Source organism: Cupressus sempervirens, chromosome 9 (genome assembly GCF_028749045.1).
Source record: "Cupressus sempervirens isolate cs-2001-9-10 chromosome 9, ASM2874904v1, whole genome shotgun sequence".
Classification (NCBI taxonomy): domain Eukaryota; kingdom Viridiplantae; phylum Streptophyta; class Pinopsida; order Cupressales; family Cupressaceae; genus Cupressus; species Cupressus sempervirens.
Window position 1 is genome coordinate 450330098 of NC_143126.1, and position 26028 is coordinate 450356125.

A 26028-nucleotide genomic window follows, 5' to 3' on the forward strand; every position below is an offset into this window, starting at 1 on the left:
AGCAATCCTATTTCACCCCGATGATGCTCTGCATAGGGTTTGAGAAACCCTGTTAGGTTTTGAATCTACCCACCAGGCTCTCATAAAATTTCATGATAGCCGTTAGAAGAATCTTCGAGATCCCAATGACTAAGTCTCTGGAAAAGAGCCACTCAAGGAACAAAGTCAAACACTTTGTGAAATTCTATAAAGTAGCAATAGACTTTCACTGAGTAGTGTCAAGCCTCCTCAATGATAGTCGACAAAGTTAGAATGTAGTCCATGGTCTAAAAGTTTGTCAAGAAGCCAGCCTGTCCCTGTGCATGGTATTGGCGTCGATCAAGCACATTGGATAAGATAGTGTTCAACATGGTGGCATATACTTTGGCCAAAGTGTGGCCAACCATGATGGTCCTGTATTTGTTGGGGTCTGATATTAGCCCAGTGTTATGAATTAGATAGATAATATAGCACGACCAAAAATTGATATAACCAATATATACCACTCTATTAAAGAGCACTATGAGGAAGGAGCCCAAGACTATGACACTAGGCTTGAAGAGTTTTGTGTGGAACCCTTCCTCATCTATTGTTGATCTATCATTCATGAATCTGATTGCCTCACAAATGTTGGAGAAAGTGAAGAGATGGCGATGGGGTAGGAGGCATGATGGAGGGCAGGTTGGCCAAGGATATCATAGAGAGTGGAGGTGTGCAAAATCAAAGAGTTGTAATCCAAGGTGGAAGGGGGGAGGGTTGTGGGGGAATAGAGTACGGTAGAAGATCTTTGGGGATTCTAGGAGAGACACACTAAGGGACCTATATTGCATCGTGAAGAAAAAACGCTTCTTATGGAGAAGAAAGTGGTGGTAGGAAAGCCTCAACTGAGAAAATAAGAGTGAGTGATTAGAGAAGACCAAGCGAACTGAGTGGTAAAAGAACTTATAACCTTCATCGAACCACCAATTCATAGGAGAATAGTTCTTGTTCTTGGGACTGCGAGATAGGGAGGTGGTGCAATGGGGGATGGAGAGAAGAGCAAAGTCCCAAATAGCGGTAGGAAGAAGATCAAACATGGTGGAGGCTCCCTCAAAATCAGTAAAGCGATCTTGGGGAAGGAAGTGTCTAAGGTGGAGGACAAAGAGGTCATGGTCACCATCGACAAAGGAAAATGAGGTATGGGTGAGGATTCTCTTAGGGGGTGTAGTGATGTGAAGGGGTAGACTCTGAGGATAAGGTTGAGGAGGGCTTGATCAGCCAGGGGAAGGTAGGAAATGATGAAGTTGTTGATGGAGGGAATCAAGGAGGCATAGGAGAGAGCATAGTCTACTAAACTCAGACCACCACAATGAGGCCAGCGGGTAAATAAACTGGATCCAAGAAAGCAAGAGAGCCTATTTGAGATCACCAAGCCCGAGGATTCACAATGCAAGATTAGATGGTGACTGTATCTCATGAGAGGTACTCTGCTGTCCTCAGAGGAATGTTGTAGGCCAAGGGTGCTTGGATCTAACTCAAAAATACAAACTGAATTAAAACTATGATCATGGAGAGGGGTTTGATAGACTCTAGTCCATGCATTAAAGTCCCCCAGAATGATGATGTCCCTTAGGCCAAAAACTTGGTATGTACTCATGTAAGTCCTCATAAGGATTACCACTCTCTATGCTATGTGCAACATAGGATGAGGACGTCGACATGAATTAGCAAATTGTGATGAAGATGTCCCTATCAAGTGGTGTCATACGATGGATATAGAGCCACATAAATTTGGCCAATCTTTCAGAATGAACCATGTAAGTCACTTTGAAGAGGTGGTCTCTAACCAAACTGGCAACATCACTCAATCTTCTGATTCCACCAGATTACCTAACCTCGTCCTTCAAAATAGATAATCACTGATACCTGGTAAAACTTGGAAGAGGACAGACAAGGCTCTTAGGAGCCTCCATAACTAAAACAATGTCAGGAGATCCGATAGCATCTTAAAAGAGACCTGACAAGAACCATAAGGTACCATTGTTGTTCCAGTAGTTGACATGCAAGGAACCACTGTGAGGCTTCCTCATGTCTAACTGCCACTGAGACTAACATTTGGCCTTGGCGGCTGATCTAGATTCTTGTCCAAGAGAAGTAGAATCCTGAATAACAACTCTAAGGTTCTTGTTAATAACCTACTTCCCATTGCGTCTAGCCTCCTCAACAAGTCCCTAGGAGTGTTCCAACTCTACCACATGTGATTTAGTGAGATTCTCATCAAGATAAATCTTAATGGGAAGAGGGGAAAAGTTTCCAAGTATCCTCCACACCTTAAGAGACTGAAGACAGTCAGCCAAAGAAAGGAACTTGAGAAAGAGGGTGTCATTATGACCAACCCAGGCCTTGTCAAGTGTGATATTTGTAAGGAACGAATGACTTGTAGAGATAGGATTGGCGAAAGAGGGAGGAAGGCCCCAAACTCTCAAATTAATGTAACAAACGCATCTAACACATTCATTTGCTAATCTAGCCTTAACAAGCTCTTCCACACAAGAGAGGGGTGCAAAGTAAGTGTTGCTGCAAATGAAAACCCAAGATTTGAGCCACTTCTGTGTTTTTCTGATTAGAGAAGTTTGTTTGCAATCGAGTTCAGCTTGTTTGTCCTTGATATTAGAGATTTCTTGGACTTGTTCTTTATTGGATTCAACTTGTTTTTTAAGGTCTATTGTTTCAGTGGTGAGAATATGAGAAAAGTCCTTAATATGCAGAGCGTTTGTCAACAGTTTGTTTCAAGCCTGCCAAAGTCACGGAGAGTGAATGCATGGTATCTCGTAGGCATTGGTTCTCGTTCTCTAGCTTAGACATATGGTTAATAAGGCTCTATTATGTGATAGTTTTGGATGGAGTTGGAGTTTTAGTATCCATATTAGCCATTAGAATGAGGTCAAAGTAGTAGCAAACTTAAAAAACCGACTGAGGAAGCCCAAAATCTCTAGGAGTAGGCAAGAAAAACATCCACGTCGATGAGCTGACAGAAGAGAGAAAACACGAGGCAACCCACAAAGAGGATGCACTCAAAACAAGTGGAAAAGGAACTACAAAAAACAACCAGCAACACCAAAGACTCCAGAAACATGCACAGTAGTCACGAAGGAAAGAGGCAAAAAACCAAAACTAGAAAATGGCAGGTAGATTGAAGGTTGGCCGTGAGAAGCAGAACCAAAGATTAAAGACCATTGCACAATAGGCAAGGACAGAGACAAACATGCAGAAAAAGCAGCAACAAGCATCCCAGAAGGGCAATGATGACTTGCAAAGGAAGACTGTGCAAGGAGGAAGTTGTGAAACTCCTAGAAGCCTAACTCCCATGATGGGCCACGTTGAGAGAGAAACAAGCACCAAAACCAGTTGACACAACAGTAAACGTAGGAAAGAACAATCAGCTTTACACTTGGAACAAGTGCGCAACTAAATGTAGGAATACGCCATAGGAAAGATAGAAACAAGCCACACAATAGCATGACAACGCCATGAAAAAATGAACAAGTACAAACGCGGGGGGGCACAACACTCAAATGGAGACTATGTCAGCGCCCAAGAAATGCAAGTGCCATAGTTGCAGTCACAATCAACATTGAGAGCATAGGCGTCGTGAGTCATGGCATCGAGGAAGAAATGGTAATTTGATCTTTTTAGGGTGTGCTATTGGCATCTTCAAACATTGTGCAAAATTGCAAATAGCTTTCATATCTCAATTAACACCATCAAAATGAACAATTTACATCAAAGATAGAATTAAAGCATCTACATAATGGTTCAGATCCAAGCTTAGGAATCACTTAAGAAGAAAACGTATGAGAAAGAAGATTCCACCATAACACTTATCAATCATATTATCTACGTACTTGAAAAAAAATCTAGTACTGGGAAACAATCCAATCTAAGTGAAGGAAAAAAGAGAACATGCAAGCACCGAGAAACATCAAGAAATCACCAAAGTTGAATGACGACTTTATTATCCCAATTGGTTATGAGCAACTATCTTCCAATTATGTCCTTTACAAATGAGAAATGAGGTCTTTATATAGGTCTCAAATTACAATAAGTGGTGTTAATGCTATTGTAATTTCAATCAGATAGAACTCATTGAAGATACCGTATAATATATATTCTATATATAGTATGAGGAGCATATATGTCATACTATATATATATATATATATAGTATGCAGTATTAGAAAAATTAATAACATTATATATAATTATCATTGTCAATATATATTAATCAGATTACATTTGAATATAATCGATTACATAATAATCATACTAATCGATTGATTAGTTGATTGTTTTGACCGATGATATACAATGTTTTAGCAAAGGTAACATATTAGTGTATCTTGGCAGTCACGACCACAATGGGACGTGACTCCACGTCTACTTACATATACTGTGGAAACTTGCGTTGATGAAACACACATAACACATCAATACAGTCTTCTACTGTTCCCAACACAGTTTACTGATCCACAATACTATTTTCATATCATTGAAAATAACAGTATAATATTGTTTATAAAAGAGCAATATTTATAAAAAAGAATTCAGAATAGTAATTAAGTATTTTAACACACACACACACATTCAAATAAATCTGATCATTTTAACATGGTATCAGAGCAGGCTTAAGAGGCAATCAGATCAGATTTCTATTGATAAGATATACATACATATTTTTGAAAATATTATACTTATGGAAATGGTGAATAGAACCAGACTTGAATAAAGACTTGCAGGTGCTTCAAATTTTGAATCTTGGAAACTGTAAATGATGATAATACTAAGAAAGCATGAGTTAAAAATAATCGTAGAAAAATTCCTCCTAAATGTAACGAGAATGACGAAAGAGTCAATGGGAAAAGGACAACACCAAAGCAATGGAATTATTAGTAGATGGAGTAAAAGATTATCTACTACCTATTATCACAAAGTTAGACTCTGCATATGATATGTTCAAAGCCTTGGAAAACATGTTTGAGATCAACAAAACTAGCATGACTCTTACTCTAAAAAATCAACTCTAATATTAAAATGAATAAAGGAGAGACCATCACCTCATACTTTATGAGGATAATAGAATTAAGAAACCAACTTTCAACAATTGGGCACAACTATGATAGTAAACAATTAACTATGATAACTTTAAATGGACTCCCTATCTCATGGGAATTCTTTAGATAAGAAATAAGTACTCGTTCCAAGCTCCCCAATTTGATCAACTAAAAGTTGACTGCATTCAAGAAGAGTGCAATTTAATACTAGAGTTATTAGTATGCAGTCCATAAATGCAGACATTCAGATTCTCACCACTAATTTGAAAAGGAAAAAGGGCAAGGACTCAAATGGTAAGCAACCATTCAAGAAACAGAGAGACTATTCTGAAATACAATGTTATAGATGCGACAACTATGGTCACACTGCAACAAATGTCCTGATAGACTCAAACATCAAGCTTCCTTTTTTGGAGTTAGTAATTTTAAACTTGGATTCTAAGAAAATTGTATTCTAAAGAATTTGAAAATATCTCAAAATTTTATGAAATACTGGATTGAGAGGAATTTTATTGTTCTTTACAATCCTCATCAAAATAGAGTTACGGACCGAAAGAACATAACTATCATTGAAGTTACCAAAGCCATAATGCTAGATCAAAATGTAGAAGGTTACTTTTGATCATATTTGATTTTTGTACCAATGAAACTATTTTGTTATTTCATGACTATTTGGGCCCTATGTACATCATGAGGAAGTGACAACTTCTAAATGATTATCACTTGTATTTGTAAAAGTTATTGAAAGGCGATGATCTTACAATAACCCAATCTTCTATTCTGATGGATGTCTTCTGATGTCTATGCAGATCATGATAGAATGTATCTAATAAATCGATCAAGCGATAGATATCGCCACATAGATATCTGAGTTGTATTGTATAGATGAGTCATGGTGGATTAACATCCTTAAATGTTCCTATGATAAGTATCATTGAGGATACGTGCGCACATACCCTATGGACATTTTGAGTATTTGGTGAATATCATGCGACATGATATTTTGAGGCCATTACTCTTAATATCGTGAGATGATATCTAAATGGTAGATATCTTTTGATCAAAGATATCCTTAAAACTTGCCATTCCTGATATTACGTTGAGATAATATCTAGTCCTGTGCTTAACCTCCCTAATTAAGAGGGAGTGGTAATGCTATTGTAGTTTCAGTCAGATAAACCCATTGAATATATATATATATATATATATATATATATATATATATATATATATATATATATTATGCAGTTTTACAAAAATTAATATCATATACACATGCATAAACATATATATATATATATATATATATCATTGTCATACTATATTAAACAAATTACATTTGAATATAACTGATTGCATAATAATCATATTAATCAAATGATTAGTTGACTATTTTGATTGACTATATACAATGTTCTAGCAAAGGTAACATATTAGTGTATCGTGGCAGTCACGACCATGATGGGATGTGGCTCCACGATGAAGTCATGATCCATCGTGGACCGTGACTCCATGTCCACTTACATATATTGTAGGAAACTTGTGTTGATGAAAAACACCAAACATGTAGCAATATAGTTTTCCATTGTTCCCAACATAGTTGCTCCACAATATTGTTTGAGTATCATCGAAAATAATAATATAATATTGTTTATAAAATAACAAGATTTATTTAAAAGAATTTAGAATAGTAATCAAGTATTTTCATATATATTTATATATATTCAAATATACTTGATCAATTTAACAAGTGGCTTGGATTGAACAAAACCGATGGCCTAGATTATGCCACCTCAACTTTAATTAGGGTTAGGGTGAAGAAAGAGAATCTACATTTAGTGAGAGGGTCCACATGGACCAATCAAAAGAAAGCCACTCCCCTAGTGGGGTAATCAATGCCCAATTTGTTAGCCCATTCGACAAAAGAGGGGTGAAATAAATGCCCACTATGCATGAAATGTTCTTTCCCCAAGAATAGTCTATGTTTGATTTTATTCCTTGAATGTAGAGAATTTGAACAACATTGTCTCCAACACATCTACACTAACAAATGGCATCAATTCTCGCTTGAATTGAAGAAATGCCATTTCTCTTTCACACTTATTGAGACCATTCTCCCAATCTAGCATTGAGACTTGAGTTGTGTGCATGATGTTCAAGAATATGGATAAGTTCTCAAAGTCATCCCTTGCAAAGGAATTTAATTGAAATAACTCCAACTTGCCTTTTAGTTTGCCTGCAGTTATATCATCCTCCATGTTAATAAGGCTACAATTGTGTTGGAGATTCCTTTTTGAATATTTCCAACCACATTTCCTATTTTGAGCGGATCCTTCATTGAAATTTTCAAACATCTCCTTTGTAATAATTACTGTATTCTACTAGTAGGCAAAATCATATGTATCTCCTTCCATTAGCACTCCATCATCTGCCAACATCTACCTAGGAGTTTCCATTTAGGTTTGTAGGTGTCATATCACTTGATAAATATGCTCATCATCCCATTACTTATCTATGCATTGCATCCTAGAAAGTATAGTTAAAACTTAATGCCCTTTCATATATCTGCATGAAGTCTTCAAAATTTTATGCCTCTTTCAGGATTCCTTCATCTAAGCCTTTGTACTTTGGGAAATTGTGTCATTTTCTTAATACCTATCATTGACTCAGATAGGAGAACTATAGGAGGAACAAAGACTTGGATTTATTCCCTTATTGGATTGGATAAGTTTAATAGATATTTGCACAATGCCCTATTCTCACTTTTCACCTTTTAGTATTTTTCCTCCAACATCGTTGTCTCCTTCATTACTTGGGTAGAGAAATCAAACTCTTTGATTACCTACTCCCTTGTGTCATAGATCCAATTCTGTCACATTGTACTCATCTGGAGTAATCTAGTCTCTAGTTTTGTCAATTGTAGATACTGCCATAGTTTGCGGACTCATACTCAGAGAGTACTCTGCAAGCCCAAAAGTTTCAGCTTGACAACTTAGAAAGAACTAAAATTTAAAATCTCTTAACGAAGCATATAAGTTTTTTTAAATTTAATTAAAAAATTTATTAAATCAAAAATTGAGATCTTGAAAGAGAAAATGCATGGTTTTATAGCAAAAACATGTGAAAAACATATTTTATCCAGCGTACCTGTATCAACATTTTTATCCATGGTATTTTGTGTCTATTAAAATACGAGTTAAACTTGTGATTACTAGCCCAACGAAAAAAATAGAGGGCTCAACAACTCGAGGACTACTCAGAGAGATTGCAAACTATTGGTACTGCAATTTGTAGAGTCCTAGATCTAGATTCACCCCTGATGATGTTTGTAAACCTTTCTGCCTTGCTGTACTCTTTTGACTTGTTGACTGGACTACATTTGTATCCTCTTGTACTTGGTCTAGTACTTGGATGATTTTGCATGCCCTGACCATGTTGCATGACAATTTGGGAAACATCCTCCTTTTGACCTCATACTTATTTGCAATGTTGGCTAAAAAATCTTCAAGGTGAATCTTGTATTAGTATTTCACACCAAGCACCACTTTAATTCTATTTAGGAATCATATTTCGGTCTTATTGAATAAAATGCTAAATGGTAGAAATGTAGCTTAATTGCTGATCTTTTAGCTGCTTGTAGATAGGGACACATTTTAACTTCATCTCCTATGGTGATTTGGAATTTGAGTCCCACCATCTTAATTGTCTAGGTCTTGTCATATATCTTCAGTTTGGTGACTTCCAGCAGTACAATCTTGTCAATTGGATACCACACAAGTTTGTATCGTTCTAAAGAAAACCCCTGAAGTCTACTATAAGAGAAGACCAGGAACTGAATAAACCATGCTTCATACTTCTCAACCAACTTCATTGCCTTACTGAAAGCCTTGTATGTAATCCATCCTACAAACTTCTAATAATGCGCAAAGTAAAAGCATCGTTGACTCTCGTAAAGTCATTCTTAGCAAGTTAGCATAGAGTTGCAATTGAAGCTAGCACTCATGCACTTTCAAATGGTGTAGACCACTTAATATTGCCCATTTGTATCTTAATCCATCATACCTTGTCATTTGGGCTAACATGTGTATAACATACGTGATTGCTCTAGATCTCTGAGGTGCTTATCCAAATTGTCTTTGACCATTCCAGCCCAGTGCATAGCATTTATTCCTTCCATTGCCTCCTAAATGAAGTACCACATCCATGTTACAAATGTGTAGCACTCTATTATCCCAAATTGCTTGCTTGGCATCATGAGCAAGGCACTATATTTCCACTAGAGGTCTAACCCGACTAGTTGTTTAGGTAACTTGAAATGGTGAGTCCTCTTCCATAGCCATTTATGGTTGATTACCCTATGACAATGGTTAGCCGGAGAAGCATAGACTCCAAGTGCTTTCTGTTTTGACATCAACAACATTGATTAGTATGTTGGGGTTTCAAATGCTTCTGAAATTACTGGTGGAGTGAGGTCAGCTAGCAATCTATCATCTAGATCTCTAATTGTTCTATCTCTTAAATTATAATGCCTCCCCAACTCCACCATCAACTTTGCATGTTGGATAGCTGGAAGAAATCCAAGTGCAGTCACAATCTGGCTTTTGACTATCAAACTAGCTAAGTATGTGGGATCATGCTCCTTATACCCAAACATTCTTCTATTGAATTCACCAAAGTTGCATGGATACGAATACGATATTGGGTATGGATACAGCCATATTTTAAGACCACCGATATTGATATGGCTGGATACGACATTAATAAATAATACATATACATATATTTAACATTGTTTTCTAAGCTATTATACGAGATTTTTATTACTTCAAAATCAATATTGACACATAAATGCTACATAAATATTTATAAGATAATTTAATACTTTACAATACGTAAACATAGTAGGGTTGCATTAGAAGATAACCCAAAACACGGGTTGCTGAAATAGAAAAACATTTTATTTTTCTTTCTCATTTGGTGCAGGTTTTGTTTACAGTATATTTTGTTAAATTGCTATAATAAAGTTTTTAAAAAATTAAATTTGGGAAGATTTGCATCAAATCTTTAAAAAATATCAAATCCCATAGTATTTGGCACGGTTGGAAAATCGAGTTTTTTAGGCAGACATGGGTACAATATTCAATCTGTATCCTGGCAGTAAAAGATACATTTCCGAATTGGATACGGGAATATGTGTGCCCAAAGGAGGGACAGAGGAGTTTCCGGCAACTGTGAAGTTCACCCATGTTCTTGGCATCTTTCCACTTCGACACAATCTTTGACTCTTGATAAAATCCCCTCTGCTCGTTCTTAATCAATGCTACTCTAGACAAACTTGATCATCTGGGTTCTACCATCTGCCTTCCTACAAAACAAAATTAAAAACATAAAAACATACAAGGAATGAAAAATGCAGATAAAATTTCTTCATTTGTTGAACAGATTTTGACTCGAGAGAAGAATTGTTTTGGAAATTTACTATAGATCTTCTCTCTCCAGAAATGTGTCTTTTGATTTTTAAACCTTACTCTAAAAATACTTTTCAAATTTCACAGCTTCTTCCTGGGATTCTTCAAACTCAATGCAATTTCACCTCTGTAGAAGACCCCCTTCTCTCTTCAAGATTTGTATGACTTTCTTCAAAAATTCAAACTTCACAAATTCTTCAAAATTTTCACCTCTTGGTTAAGGCCCTCCAACTTCATTGTAAGAATGAAGTGAGAAGTCGATCTCTCTAATAGAGATTCAATCTTGAAGCTACTAAATTGCTCGGTAGTTAAATTTAGGTAGTTGCATTTGATTTCCTTCCAAGTTGTCATTCAGGGAGAAATTCTCTTACAAAAATTGCCACTTGTCTCCAAGTTTATATTGTTTTTAAAAGATGCCATTTTGAGCACTTATCTTCATCAGTGAGCTTCATCTATGGTTTTGTGCTCGAAGGGGTTGAAATTTAAATACATTGGACATCACATTGTTTCCAACATTTTAATTAAATATTGGATATCAAAAAAATTCTAAGATTAAATTATTTTCAAAACAATTCCAAAATCCAGTATTTTGATCCTTAGATATTTCATCTTTAATGAATATCAAATATGTATTTTATATGATTTTAAATTGCAATTTTCAAATCCAAGTCCATCTATAATGTCCCCATTTTCATAAGTGTGAGAGTTTGAGGTATTAGCCTATTATTGTGTCCCTCGTAGACTAATTATTGTGGATAGAGGGTCTTTTTGAGACAAAGGCTTGGTTAATGGAGGTTCTTGCCTTCTCTAGAATTTAGTATGGTCTAGTTTGGTCTACGTTTGGCTCGGACTGGACTTAGTTTGGGCTTAGTTTCATAGACTTAGTATTTATAGTAAATCTGAGGTTGATAGAGATGGACCCTTTCTATTTTTAGTAAGGCAGTCATACAGACAAAGGATGCAGTGGTTGGCTCTCTGGTTCAGACAAGGCATCAGAATAATGATTATTTATTAATATTTTAATGACTTTAATTATATTTAATTATTTAAGTAAAATTCTAAAGTAATAATTGGCTTTATAATAAAGCGGGGGCTATGTTAAAGGTAATGAGTAATTAATACTCATTGATTAAAGGTATTATTTATTAAATGATTTGTTAAAAAGTCAACTCATTATTATAAAAGCAAATATCAAAATCATTAAAGAGCCTTGTTAATGAAGATTAATGGGAAAATATTCTGAAAGAACCTTGGAGAGAAATCAAAATTCATTCTATTGTGTATTTGATTTTGGTGAATTGTGTTGTTCGAGAGCCAAGGTGTTTTCAGATTTTAGGGGTCAGAAGAACATAGAACTCTTTCAGATTTTCATGTATTTTGAACTGGTGAAACTATCCAGTGAATTGTACCAGAGTTTTGGCTTCATTTGGAGGTTGCAGTTGATTTCATTGATTGGAAAAATTGTTGGTTAGCAACCCAACTAATCTCAAAAATCGTTTACAAAGGGCGGAGGTTATTGTAACTTGTAGCCTAAAGCCATAGAAGGGCCTGTGTTTGGCAATTTTTGGCAGTCATAGGCCATGAGAGGCAATAACATTTATCATAAGAGCAGATTTTGGAAGCATAGAGACCTGTTTTGACTAGAAGATGCCTCTATTGTATGTCTGCTTGCTTTTGCATTAGGTGTTCATGTTTGATAGCTTATGCGGAATAAACACATATATAATTATATGAGATATAAATGTGATATAAATATAGGAGAGAAATTTATATATATATATGATTAAATTATTATTATATTAATTATCTGATCAACGAATAAACATGTCTATTCATGGCTTATACTCAATATAAATGCAAGTGATTGTTGCATTTGGAAAACACATACCAAATACATGGTAGTGCTTCATACATTTGCAGCGATCCCGGAAACTCAACATTGTATTAGAGCTAGCCTACAAATGTGAAGAAAATAAGTGAAGTGGACAAGGCTCATATGAGGCTTGCTGCTGCAAAAGCTTTGTTACGTTTGTCAAAGCATTGGGAACAACAGATAACTCCTGAACTTTTGTATTTACCAATTTCACAGGATCCTTATCACGAAGTAAGGAGAGAATTTCTGAGAAAAGTGCATCAGTATCTCAAACAATGAACACTTGATCAGAAATATGTGTGTGTTGTTGTTCTCAGTATACAAGGAATGGATGATGATGATGATGTGAAAGAGGTGAAGCAATATCTAGTCGATTTTGTCAAGACATCGTTAGGGAGTCCAGTTATGACAAACCTATGCCCATTCTAATGGTAGTTTGTTCACATCTTGTCCAGAATATGTTATTACTTATTTAATCCATTCACTTGCACACAATCCTAAATTTCCTTCTATTACTGGAGATTTACTTGTAGAACCATTTGAGTCATTGTATCGGCAATTACACCTTTTTTCTTTCAGCTTTCATGCATCGGGATGGAGATGGACACAATGATTTTGAGAGAAAAAGGGGACAAGAAAGCTTTTCTATAATCATGGCAATATTTAAGAGCATCAAAGTGCAGAAGATGAAGTTGACAAGTCAATAAAACATGGATAAGAAACTATGCTAAGTTGGACATGAGAGCACTAAGGACATTTCACAGGGAACAAGGAAATTCGGTAATATGGACAATATCAACACTAGTCTAATAAGACATGTCCACAAGCCAGCCAAGTGTTAAGATCGATGGGAAAAATGTACTTCCCATTGAATATGAATTGATAAACGAGAAAAGAAGGAAGAAAATATCATTTTACAACTTTGCAAACATTTCTTCCCACCCTGCAAGAAGCCCCACATGATTACCATCAAACAATAGGTCAAAGAAATAAAAGAGGGCATTAACAAATTCTTAACTTACGTTGCCAATCCAAAAAAATGTACAGTTAATTACTGAGGACCCACGAAATCAAGTAAGGCGCGAACCAAACAATACAAAGCAATAGCGCATGGTAGAGATAATAACCTCAATACATCATACTTTGCCTTGAGATCGAACATTATGGCCCACAACACCATTGGGCAAAATACATAATTACTGATTGGCTTGACGCTTGTTTTCCGAGCAATATTATGCGACGGGCAAACCCATTAAAATAAACAATATAGCTTGTAAAGGACCTGCCACATGGAGAACAGTCCCAACAAAATCGATACCAAATTGGAGGTCACCTAAATAATAGTCATTTTTATTAATATAGACTAAAGTCAACTATAAGTGAAGGATTTACAGCCACATATGTATAAATGATTTTTGGTTTGTATATATTTCATTTTCTTTAATATTAAAGAAAGCAAAAAGACTTTAGAGAAGAAGATTAATAAAGTGAATGGGCACATTAATGAGTCATTTCAATCAATCAAGAATACATCTAAATTTAGATAAAATCATAAGATGAATACATCAATGATGACGAGGACAATCAAGGATGTTGTATAAATAAGTATTTATTATTCTTAAGTATTTTCATTAATCTACTTATTGTAGTCTCTCTCTTATTTGTATTTCTATACTTACCATAAGAGTTAATTGCCTTGATCTTTTCCTCTGAGAATGTTCTTGCAGGAAAAGGGATTCAGAGGGAGTTTGACACTTAATCAAAGCAAACTTTAGCTGAAGAGTTTAGATGATTGATATTAAGAGGGGATCTTGACACTTCATGTGGATGAGGAGCTCAAAAGATTTGATATTTAGAGGGAATCTGAAAGTCCATGTGTGTGACTACATGGTTTTAATGGGCCTATCCCCTGTGTACATTACGAGGAAGTGAAGACTTCAAATGATGTCACTTGTATTTGTAGAAGTTATAATGTGACGATCTTACAAGAACTTGTATTATGAGATCAAACAAATTGAGTATATGATGAATGCCTTGCACCTCAACATTCTGGAAGGTCATTACTCAAAGAGTACTTGGTGAATATCATTGATATGCTGGGAAGCCAATACTCTTGATATATCAGATGTGATATCAAAACCTTTTGAGTATTTGGTAAATGTCATTGATATTCTAAGAGGCCAATACTCATGATATCAGATGTGATATCAAACCTTATTGAGCATTTAGTGAATATCATGTGTTGATATTTTGGGAGACCAATGCTCTTGATGTCAAACGTAATATCAAAATGATGGATATCTTCTGATCAAAGATATCCTTAATCTTGCTAACTTGATATTACTTTGAGGTAATATGCATGTTTATCCTCCCTAGCTAAGAGGGGGTGTTGGTGTTTGATAGCTTATGTTGAATAAACACATAATTATATGAGATATAATTGAGATATAAATATATGAGAGAAATTAATATTATATATATGATTAAATATATTATTGTATTAATTCTCTGATTAACGAATAAACATGAACCATGAAGGGACATGTCTATTCATGGCTTATACTCAATATAAATGCAAGTGATTGTTGCACTTGAAAAACACATACCAAATACATGGTAGTGCTTAGTACAGTTGCTGCGATCCCGGAAATTCAACATTAGGTTGTTGTCAATCTTAGTGAGTTGCGATCCATTTCTTAGTGTCCATTAATTCCAACGTTCAGCTCCAGGTTCCTTTGTTTGAATTAAATAATTTTTGATGCATATATTTGGCATTGTAAATACTTGCAACTTGGAGTTTGGCAAACGAATGAGATATTTATGCATAGCTTGCAAGATAATTTTGAATTTCATGCATTAGTATATGTTTTTGAATTGCAAAATATTCTAAAAAGAAAGAAAGAAAACTATACACCGAGAAATAAAAACTTTAAACCTTGCATGCCCTTGCATGCCAACTGTTTTACAAAATGTCAAACATCTAACTTGAGTTTTTAGGAGGTACTAGGGTTCTGACAATGGTATCTGAGCTTGCATGAAAAGTGTTTGACAAAACATCCAGAATTGAAAACCCAGGTCAGTTTTGAGACAATATCCTAGTGTCTGATATTACAGTGGTATCAAAGCGGTTTCCTGCCATTCTATTGCAGAAGCTTCTTACATTTAGAACAAATTTTTTGTATGATTCATGAACAAAACAAAACCTTTATAGGGTCTCATGCAAAGCTCATGCGTGCCTTACGAAACTATAATAATTGCTTCCAGGATTATGATAAAAATTTGTCTAGGCTTCTATAGCATTCTAAGATTCTAGATCCTTTGTTTGCAAAGAGGGATGAGGCAAACACTTGTTCAAGTAACAATAAAGGTTCTGATTTTTATGACAACAGTTCCTTTCTTGAGCATAGCGATGGTGTTGATCTAAGGGCAAGTGCAGAGGATGTTGTTGGTGTCACCTTGGGTGTTGACATGCAAGATGGGAGTGACAAATATGAGGATTGCCTAGAAAATACGAGTTCTACTCTGATTTTCATGGCAGAAGTGAGTTGTGTTTGTATCAACTTGAAACATCAGAGAGATAACATGTGGATGATGTTGGTACTCGAGATTTGGGTACTACTGATACAAAATATGATAGAGACTCATGCTACAGCGAGTCTGATTTTTAATATCAGACTTTAAGAAATGAATCAGAGTATTCATTGGTTGGTAATTGGTCCCAGGGTCATGACTTGTAGAGACTGATAGTTACATGGGAAATGGGAATGTGCGGGGAGTTTGTTAAAGAAACAACTTCCACTTTATCAGATAAGCCATTGGTTGAGGTGCTCTACAGAATTACCTCGGTTATTGATATGTGTGGGGATGATAGCACACATGATGCTTCTTGTCATGAGGTGAGTGATGTTGATACAATTTCATATCAGAATATGGATTATGGGTTAGAGAGCTTTCATGGAAGTCATGAATATCAAAGGCATCATTTGGTTGGGCAACTGAAGGTGAGTGATAGTTGGATTGCGACAACCATTGAGCAAATTGATATTTCTTGTCAGATGTCAGCCATATTTGGCTTGGGTACTCCTATGTTGGATGAGCACGGTGATAGTGGCCTTTCCATGGTAGATATCCATTCACTTGAGAAGCTATTGGGATAATGAAGCATAATTACTTGGAGTTATTAGCTGATAGAGATTATCTTCTTGTGTAGGGTTTCACTTGTTACAATGTGTTGATGAGAAAGAAAGAGGAGGTACATGAGCTTACTCATGAGCTTTTGATCACTACAAAGTTATTGGAGAGCACCCATTTGGATTTTCAAGAGTTGCAGTCACCGCTAGATGAGGTTATCATGGACTTGAGCCTAGTACAGTCTTCACCAGCCTACATATACAATTCAGCTTTCTTAAATAATAGTTGGTGATGATTTGATATCCATGGGTTGTAGTGGGGATGTGGCTACATTCATCACAAAATCAGGTGATGAATTAGGTTCTCTAGTGGTCAGCACTTTGTAAGATGATGTTGGACAGATTGTTGATAGCACTTGTATGTAAGTGATGGATTTTCCACAGAGCTGTGTTAATATATGACACTAATTTATCATCTTCACAGGAGGCTTGTACTGTGTCACTTGGTTGGGAGTATGGCTCTCATGTTGATTTGTTCCACTCTCCTGGAAACAAATGTGTTACTTCATCTCATGTAGCTAATGGTGATAGACAGCTTCTGTCACAAGGTTAGAGTGGTTAGATGATTCTGCCTTATTTTGTTCTAATTGTACCGATACATTTGTTGAGTACTTGCTTGAGAGTTTGAAGTTTCAGGAGGGACCATTTGGTATCAGAAGACACATAATTCTTACTGTAGTTAATCACTATTGTTGAACAGTAAGTAAATGGAGTGCATTCAAATACATACAGGTTTAGATTTCACAGCATATCTTTTAATGAGTCAATTTGACAATACCCAGCAACAGCCAGTTCAATGCTGTGTGTGCCAAAAGGAATTTTGTTCTGTAAACTAAACCAAGATTCTATTGACTTAAAGAGAATGTAGTTGTTTAACTAACAAAGATTCAATCTCTGCCCAATCAGGAGTTACAGGGTATAGACAGAGAGGGCTCCAAGAATATGAGGCCTTAACAACCTTGAATGAGCTCTTCAGATTAATATGGAAGGCATATGAAACAATATGTCAACACACAATAACATGTTCTGAAATTGCAACTTTAGCACCTATCATATCAATGATTTCAGTTATTAAGATCTCAAGCATGGGAGTCCGGGTGATAGCACAAAGGAGTTAAAGTAAAGAAGACTTATTGATCTTAGTGCCTTCCAAATGAATGCAGTTGGAATACCAAATGATCCTTATGACAAGTATGCAAACTTTCTGTTATTTGCATTTCATACTGGACTGGGTGTCTGGGAAGTTTATCTACAATAGAGAAAGGCACCACAGAAAAGCCCACAAATCCATCAAAATTCTATTGTGATAATTCCATATAATCGCACTCAAAGCTTGGCAAGATGCACAGCCAATAGGAAGGCTCATTTTCAAATATTTGTCCCTTGACTATAGTCTTTGCTAATATCAAATCTTCAATATTAATTTCTCTAATATTTGTCGTTATTACTCCTGCCTGCTGAAGACCAAATTAATTAATTGAGCGATAATATTTTTGGTGATAATAATTAACTTCTCGACTTATTATGACAATTTTATATTCACTTGCCAATCATTTACCTGGCTTTGTGTGAAATCCCACGGTTTTGTAACAAAGTATACCACCTCCAAAACAATGTATACTCTTTGTGATTAATCCACCATTGTTTTCTCCTTCAAGATTTTTTCATAATCACAAGAGATGATATGATTCATTTGTTTATTGGTTCACCTTCTGAATTTCTATTTTATTTCATATATAAATATTTGACATTACCGCGTTTGTATTCTCGTGACCAAACCCAAACATTTCCAATGACACATTTTATCCTTTCCCTCTATTATACCGAAAAATATAACCTCTCACAGTAGTTGTTTAGAGCAATAAAAATATTTTGGGCCTCCACAGAAAAGATGTAATCACTCAGAAATAACACACAATCTTATTATATAAGCTTGACTCATCTAAAAGCATCTTAGGACAACATATATTTTGAATATTGGGACCCACATAAATAATATAAGTTTGAATTAATTTGTTCTGAGAGGGCAAAATTCCTCTTGGATCTTTTGGAATTGGAGGATGACAATCTTCTAGTGAAAGATATATGGTCCACCATTTCAATATTCCAAGCTGGCCATACTGAGTAGGAGTTCATGGTTAGGATGTACTATGTAAGAGTGGTCTGTGTAGGGGCATAAGAGTAAAGGAGATTAGAAAAAACAATACCAAATACGAAGAACAAAGAGGAAATATGACAGCCTTTATGCTAGTCATAGGTGATGAAGCTCTTTAAATTTTGAGTTCGTTTTTAATATTTTATGGTGACATGAAGAGGAAAATTCTGTGCAGCATTGGGGATTTGGGAGGTTTAAATCAAAGGATGTGGGACCCTTAAGGGAGGCACCTAAGGTTACAAGAACTAAAAGAAAAAGGGATTACTACAAATTGAAAATTTTGGTTTTGTTTTTGTTTCCATAATTACACTTACTTGAATGAGTCACCCCAAGAGTAGCTGTATTGGAAAACATGAGATTGCTGCATTTTCAAAATATCATTCATAAGGCTATGAGGGATAATCACAAAGGTTCAGCATTTGGAAAGGATTATGGGATATAATGATCACAGCATCACATTCTAAGTTTTTCTTTTATTAAAAAATTATTAACTATTATTTTAAATGATGCATTCCTGAATATTTTCGAAATATTTCGTTCACTGTTGTCAGAAACTATTTATTGAAATTGTGCTAATTGAAGCAAAACATATTAGACCAACGAAAATTTACGAAAATGGTTATTTGTCAAGATTTTCTAAAACAATTAAAAGAAATATTTCATTAGTCTTACATGCACTCCTTTGGGTGTTGGATGAACAATCTTGGCCTCCAGTTTGAATAGAAGTTTGTTTCAAAGACTCTTGTCACCTGTTGAAGACTCCTTTGTTCACTGGAGTAGGTTTTTCCTTTGCCCAACCTTTTCATGAGTAACTCTACTAGGCTCTTCATGGTCTCCATTCATTGACAAAGGCTTTCTATGTCAGTTTCCATTTTAAGCAGACTTTTGCCAGCCTCTGAATATTCTTCTTTTGCCATGATTCTAAAATCATTTCTCTGCCCACGAGTTTCAGTGTCTCTTAGCAAAGGTCAAATATCTTTTTTCACTTGATCATGTTGTGGGTGTGAACCTGCAAAATACCAAGACTTCTGTTGGTGTTTTATAGCTTCAGTCGGATATGACAAAACATGGAGGATATATATATATATATATATATATATATACTATGTCACAAGGTTCGCCGAATTTTCGGCTCCAAGTTCGAAATTCGGCGAACCTAAAAAATAAATTAAAAATTCGCATAAATTCGGCTCAAATTTGTCTTGGTTGCAGGTCATTATTTCTACCGTAGCTTGCAGGTCATCGTTTCTACCGTAGATCATAGGTCATGGGATAGAAATCGTTTGTGCAGGTCGCAAGTCGTGGGATACAAATCGTTTGTACAGGTTGTGGGATACAAACCTCAGCTTTTCGTCTGCCCTGCAACGAACAAGATGGAGAATCAAGGCTTTTCAACGCCCTGCAAAGTCGTTCCTTTGTGAAACTTGTCTTATTTCGTTCCTCCATCGGCAATGGTGGACCTTCGCATTCGCATTCACATCCATTCCTCTTCATTCGCAATTTGGGCACGATAACGTTAAGAGATTATTTAATTATAGGTTTGGGGTAATAGTTTTAAATTTTTACTATAGTACGTTTAATGTTTGGAGATTATTTAACTTTGAATTTAGTTAATAGTTATAATTTTTTATTATTGAATTTTTTTTAATCTTATTAAGATATTATTGTTAGTAATTTTATATTATTTATTAAATATTAAAACATGTTAATATTTTCTATATTATATAATCATAAATATCATATATTTATAACTAAACATGTCAATACTTATATTTTTTATATTATTTTGTCAATTATTAAAATATATAATAATAAAAGCATTTTTTTTATTTTTTTAGATTACATTAGGTGAATTTAATTTCGAATTTTTTGAAATTTTTTTGACTTGTCGAACTTCATCCGAATTTCATAGTCGTCGAACTTGAACTCGAACTCGAACCTTGTGACTTAGTATATATATATATATATATTCATTGACAAAGGCTTTCTATGTCAGTTTCCATTTTAAGCAAACTTTTTCCAGCCTCTGAATATTCTTCTCTTGCCATGATTCTAAAATCATTTCTCTGCCCAGGAGTTTCAATGTCTCTTAGCAAAGGTCAAATATCTTTATTCACTTGATCATGTTGTGGGCGTGAACCTGCAAAATACCAAGACTTCTGTTGGTGTTTTATAGCTGCAGTTGGATATGACAAAACATGCAGGATATATATATACACCGATTCTTCATTTTATATATGTGCATAACTTCATATATATCTGTGTGTGTGTGTCATATATATTTGATGAGAGATTTTGAATATATGCTGTGTAGAGAATAATACATATATAATCACATGATTTGTTATGAAACAACACACTTATGATAGGGCACGTTTCATGAAGAGACATGCCCCATTGAATCATATATATTATTCTCATCAGGTTGCTTTTAGAACATATTGGAAAAAGACTGCAATACTATTATAAGTAGAATCCCTCTCTATCATACCACATCTGATCTACAATCCTCAACAACTTCCTCAAAGGAAAGAAACCTTAACAATACCACGTGATCTGAAAACTATGGTAGAGATTTCATACATTAGTACATTTAACTCAGAGATAACAATGATTGAATTTAACCGAGTATAAATGTAACAAAAATTTCATCATATTATAGAGAACATCACCACAAGAGTAATACCAATAGACTCCAGTGAAATCCATGTGTTGATATAAACTCTAGCAAATGTGTGAATCTTCTCTCTTAAAATACTCCAAATGTCAATCATAGAAGTTTTAATGCATTCACATGCTTCAGATTACATGAACTGCCTTCATTCAGGCTGCAGTTGATGTAATATAGCCTTTACATCATAGCAGAAAGTTGGTACATCAGTGAAATTGACTAGGCAAATGAAAATGGAATGCAATGAGATGCCTTTTAGTTGCATAACAAATTTACCATGTTCTGTAGAAAGACGACTTTGTTTTAACCTGGACAAATGTATTCTTTCTGCCTGAGGCAATTGTTCAATTCACCACACAGATCATAATAATAAGTCAACTCGATGATGTTCCATCCAATTTTATACACACTTCAGCATCTAAGAGCACGTCTCCAGTTCCATAACCTTTTCAAATGTTGTCTCAAAGTAAGAAGCTAGAAATTTTTATGGATTAGTAGCCCGTCACCAAGCCAAAATCATGATCTTCAAGGCCACAGGAACCTTCATGGCGCATGCTATTTTCAGAAATCCTTTAAATAATACTGGTGGCGAGGCCGCAAGGAGTTGATGATATTGATTTGTGAATAAATCTGTATTAACTGCAATCAGAAATTGTGTCTAATTTTTCAAATACAAGTTCGTATCTTTTAATGTCCACCTATGTTTTAAGAAAATCTGAATTTGCAGTCTTAACATAAGGGAGTTAAAGAAAAGATTATATGTAGACAATGAAAGTGCCAGTTAAATGCAGAAATAAATTGTTTCAAAAACTGTGCCCAACTTTTAAAAAATATTGGTGATTTTATGTGTATCATAGTGTCTATTTCTGGTTCACGATTTTATTCCTATTTTTTGTTTCTTCACTCAGTACATTAAACCACACATTAAGGATTTGAAGGTGAGATGAACTGGCAAAGGTAAATGTAAATAAATGTAGTTTGCTGCATTACTTCTATGCAAGACGCCAAATTGATGCAAGAGACCCCCCTTACCACAACAAGAGGATTGTTTTTCCGTTTACACTCTATATTATATATTCCAGCCATTAACACTCTACCCTATACTGTATTCAAATGTCGACCTCTTCTATGGAGTAGAGAGTTCTTTACCATTTGATCAAGTCAGTCTTGCAATTATTACCCAACTTGGATAGAGTAGTACATTATTATTCAATTTGTATATCGTATACGGATATGATATATGGCTAAGTCACAAGGTCCTAATTTGAATTCGAGTTCGTCAAGCATAGAATTCAGATGAAATTCAGCAAGGGTAAAAATTCAAAAAAAAATCAACCTTAAATTTGATAAGTAGGAGAATATCCATTAATGCGATCAGATTTCCACAATCCATCATAGTTATGTAAATCAGTTTTTGGATTACACTGTGTGGAGATTTTTACCATCAACGTTTCGAATCACACTACGTGATCCATCATCAGGATGAGAGAGCAAGAGATGTCAAATAAAGTCATCCATTTACTTGCTGTGAAAAATATCTCCTACTTAATCAATGAGCTTAAGGGGCTTTCTAATGAATGTTTCATAAGGCACAAGACTTGGTGAAGGTTTTGTGAATGAGGTTGCAAGTAGAGTAGGTTTAACCATGGAAGAAACTCTGTAGTTAAGTGCACTCATGTTGGAGTAGTACTAGGTTGGGTGACCTCCTGGGAAGTCCCAGTGCTTCACCTCTGTGAGCATCACCTTGATCCAATGAGTGCTAAGTGTTTCATTCATTCTCATGAGAGATGGGTTCATGTGAACCACTACTCATGAAACATGGGTCAATGAGTTTGACTCAAAAATTACACAATTAAAGCCTGATAGCAATATCACAACATTAAATCTATCATATATAAATATATTAATTTTAAGCAATATATCCACAAAATTGTCAAAATAGTTTGTCATTGCTAAATAATTAAACTGAATAACTCAATATTATTTTAAAATAAGATAATATTAGATTAAATTATAATATTATATTAAATTCATAAAATTCGGATGAAGTTTAGAGGGGTAAAATTCACTGAATGTTGAATTTCGTGAGTGAAATTCGATGTATCTTGTGACATAGATATTTGGCATGGATACACATTAGATTCCCTACCCACCTGTGCCAAAAAGCCTTTGATTGTGCCAAATACTATGTGATTTTATTTTTTTTAAATTCATCATAAATGTTTCTTAATTTAAAACAAACTTCAATGGTGCAACAGTTTTTAGTTGGTATAAACAAAAACTTACACCAAATGAGGAAGACAAATGAAATATTCTATTTCAGCTAGCCATTTCTTCGTTATCTTCCAAAGCAACTCTTTCCATTTTTTAAATATTGTAAATATTTAAATCAACTTCTAATTATGTATGTAGAAATTATGTCTATATTGCTTTTGAAGTAATGAAAATATCCTGTAATAACTTATAAAATTGTGTTAAATATGTGTATTTGTTTTTATGAATGCCATATCCATGCAATTTTTATACAAATTTAAATTATCATTTCTTCAATAATATTTAGTTTAACTTGCCTTCGAGCTAATTATTTGTCATCTATGACACAGAGGCCAGGTATAGATTTCTTTCTGAAATCGAGGGTGACAAGAAACAATTGCAACAATTGTATGGAGCTTGTGTAGGGATACCTCAGGTGTGCAAGACTTGTTCCATGGCTTCCTTTCAAGTTCTCTATATAAAGAAAAACATTAAGATCTGTTATATCTTGATCTAATGATTCACCAATCCATGTCTGGTGACAGGGTGTGGTCAACAATCCAGTTGCAGGGGAATCATCTGTTCAGCAAAGCTTACCCCCAACAGAATCTGCTACTTCACCTCTCACAGAAGAATCTCAACTTGCTATGGCAATAGAAGCTTCACTGCAACAATTATCTCAGGAAAGATTGCATCTTCCTTCTGGTTCTCAACCTTCCCTAACAAATGACTTGAATGGTCAGGGTAGTACATCAGATACTGGCTACAGTGGATGGGGACCTTCCGTGAGAACAGACATGCCAGTAAACAATAATAAATTTGGCCAATGGGTAGATGAGGTCAATATTACTTCTCATAATGGCTGGGGACCAGTTGAAGCAACACCTAACAGCAGCAACCTAGCTGAGAGTTCGATGAAGAAACCAACACCTACTATTTCTGGATTGCCAGTTTCTGAAGATACTTCCACTGCACACCCATTTTTTCCTTCTCCTTCAGCACCTCCCTTACCAGTAGAAAATATTCCTCAAGATGGTCCAGTTCTTTATCCATCCATTGATACATCTCCAATTGAGTTTAATTTGCCTGATAAAGCAGAGCATCGTCCACAGTACTCAAGAAGTTCAAGCAAGTCACAAAGCAATAGTTCTGGTAGTTGTGTGATTTGTTGGGATGCTCCAGCAGAAGGAGTCTGTATACCGTGTGGCCATCTTGCAGGTTGCATGGCCTGCTTGAAGGAAATCAAAGGAAAGAATTGGGGATGCCCAATTTGTCGGACTACCATCGAACAGGTCATTAAAGTATATGCAGTGGGTTTAGAGAATCCCAAACAATAACAACATTATTAACTGGTTATTGTTATCCTTTGATTTTGCGGATGAGGCCTAATGTTAATATAAAATTCTTTTTCCCCCAGAGATATTGAACATAAGGTTGTGATATTTTTGAGAACTGTCAGCAGTGCTGTTACTCTCTGATGCTTGTAATAACTTTTACATCTTATATGAAATCATGATTTTTATATGATTAAAGGCTATTGTCACTGTTAGAGACTGTTAAATCTTGCTACGAATCTTCCACATTATTTATAAGTGTGCAAAATGTCTAGACTTTCGGTGAATACTACAGGACAACTTTCTGAACTCAGTGCCAAAGCATAGCAATTTGTTTGCATGGTTATTCAGTTTTTCGCATATGGCTAGCACCTTCTAGAGTATAAAACAGGATTCATTTACTCCCCACAAGACTTAAGAAAATTGCTGTTATGTGCTTGTTGATTTATAATCAAACTTCGCTCCAGGTTTCATGCAGTAGAAACATTCCTGGATTCATTGAGGAATATTGTAGAAATCCAAAATGCTTTTCTGATACAAATAAATCATTTCGTTAGTGTGTACAATTGGTTGGGAATCCAAGGATAATATGGGTTTTTTCTCTCTCAACAAGCAAAATAACAAATTGTGAATTTTTCCGTGTACAGTCTAGCAAAAACTTTAGTGTGATAAATGGGGAGGTGTACATCATTTCATGGGATAGAAGGTGACAAGTGCAACAGACTAATGGTCTATAATCAACAATTAAATACTAAATGAGATGAATTTAAACTGTTTGCAAACCTTTATGTAAGTGGATTATAATAGAACAATCTATCGTACTCCATGTTACAAAGACAAGCTTAGAAAAACGTGTTTAAATTGATGAACATTTAAGACACCAGTTGCCACAAAGTATAACAAATCATTTATGGATGAAATAAAGACCAGGAAGTGCAATGACAGTTTTTAGGAATATCTCGGGATAAAATTGATTCGTAAAAGCACATGAAGCAATCGTTTTTGTGACATTTGA

The 26028-nt window shown here is 35.1% G+C and overlaps 1 protein-coding gene across 1 annotated transcript in view; it reads left to right on the plus strand.

Annotated features, from left to right (window-relative positions):
• Positions 1–25211, plus strand: part of LOC149539252 (putative E3 ubiquitin-protein ligase XBOS34) — a 161323-nt gene extending 136112 nt beyond the window's left edge. The window contains exons 9-10 of the mRNA XM_089800578.1: positions 24030–24115; positions 24225–25211. Coding sequence (XP_089656704.1) covers positions 24030–24115; positions 24225–25016 — 878 coding nt within the window. The 3' untranslated portion in view covers positions 25017–25211. The remainder of the gene's footprint in view (positions 1–24029; positions 24116–24224) is intronic.
• The last annotated feature ends 817 nt before the right edge of the window (positions 25212–26028 follow it).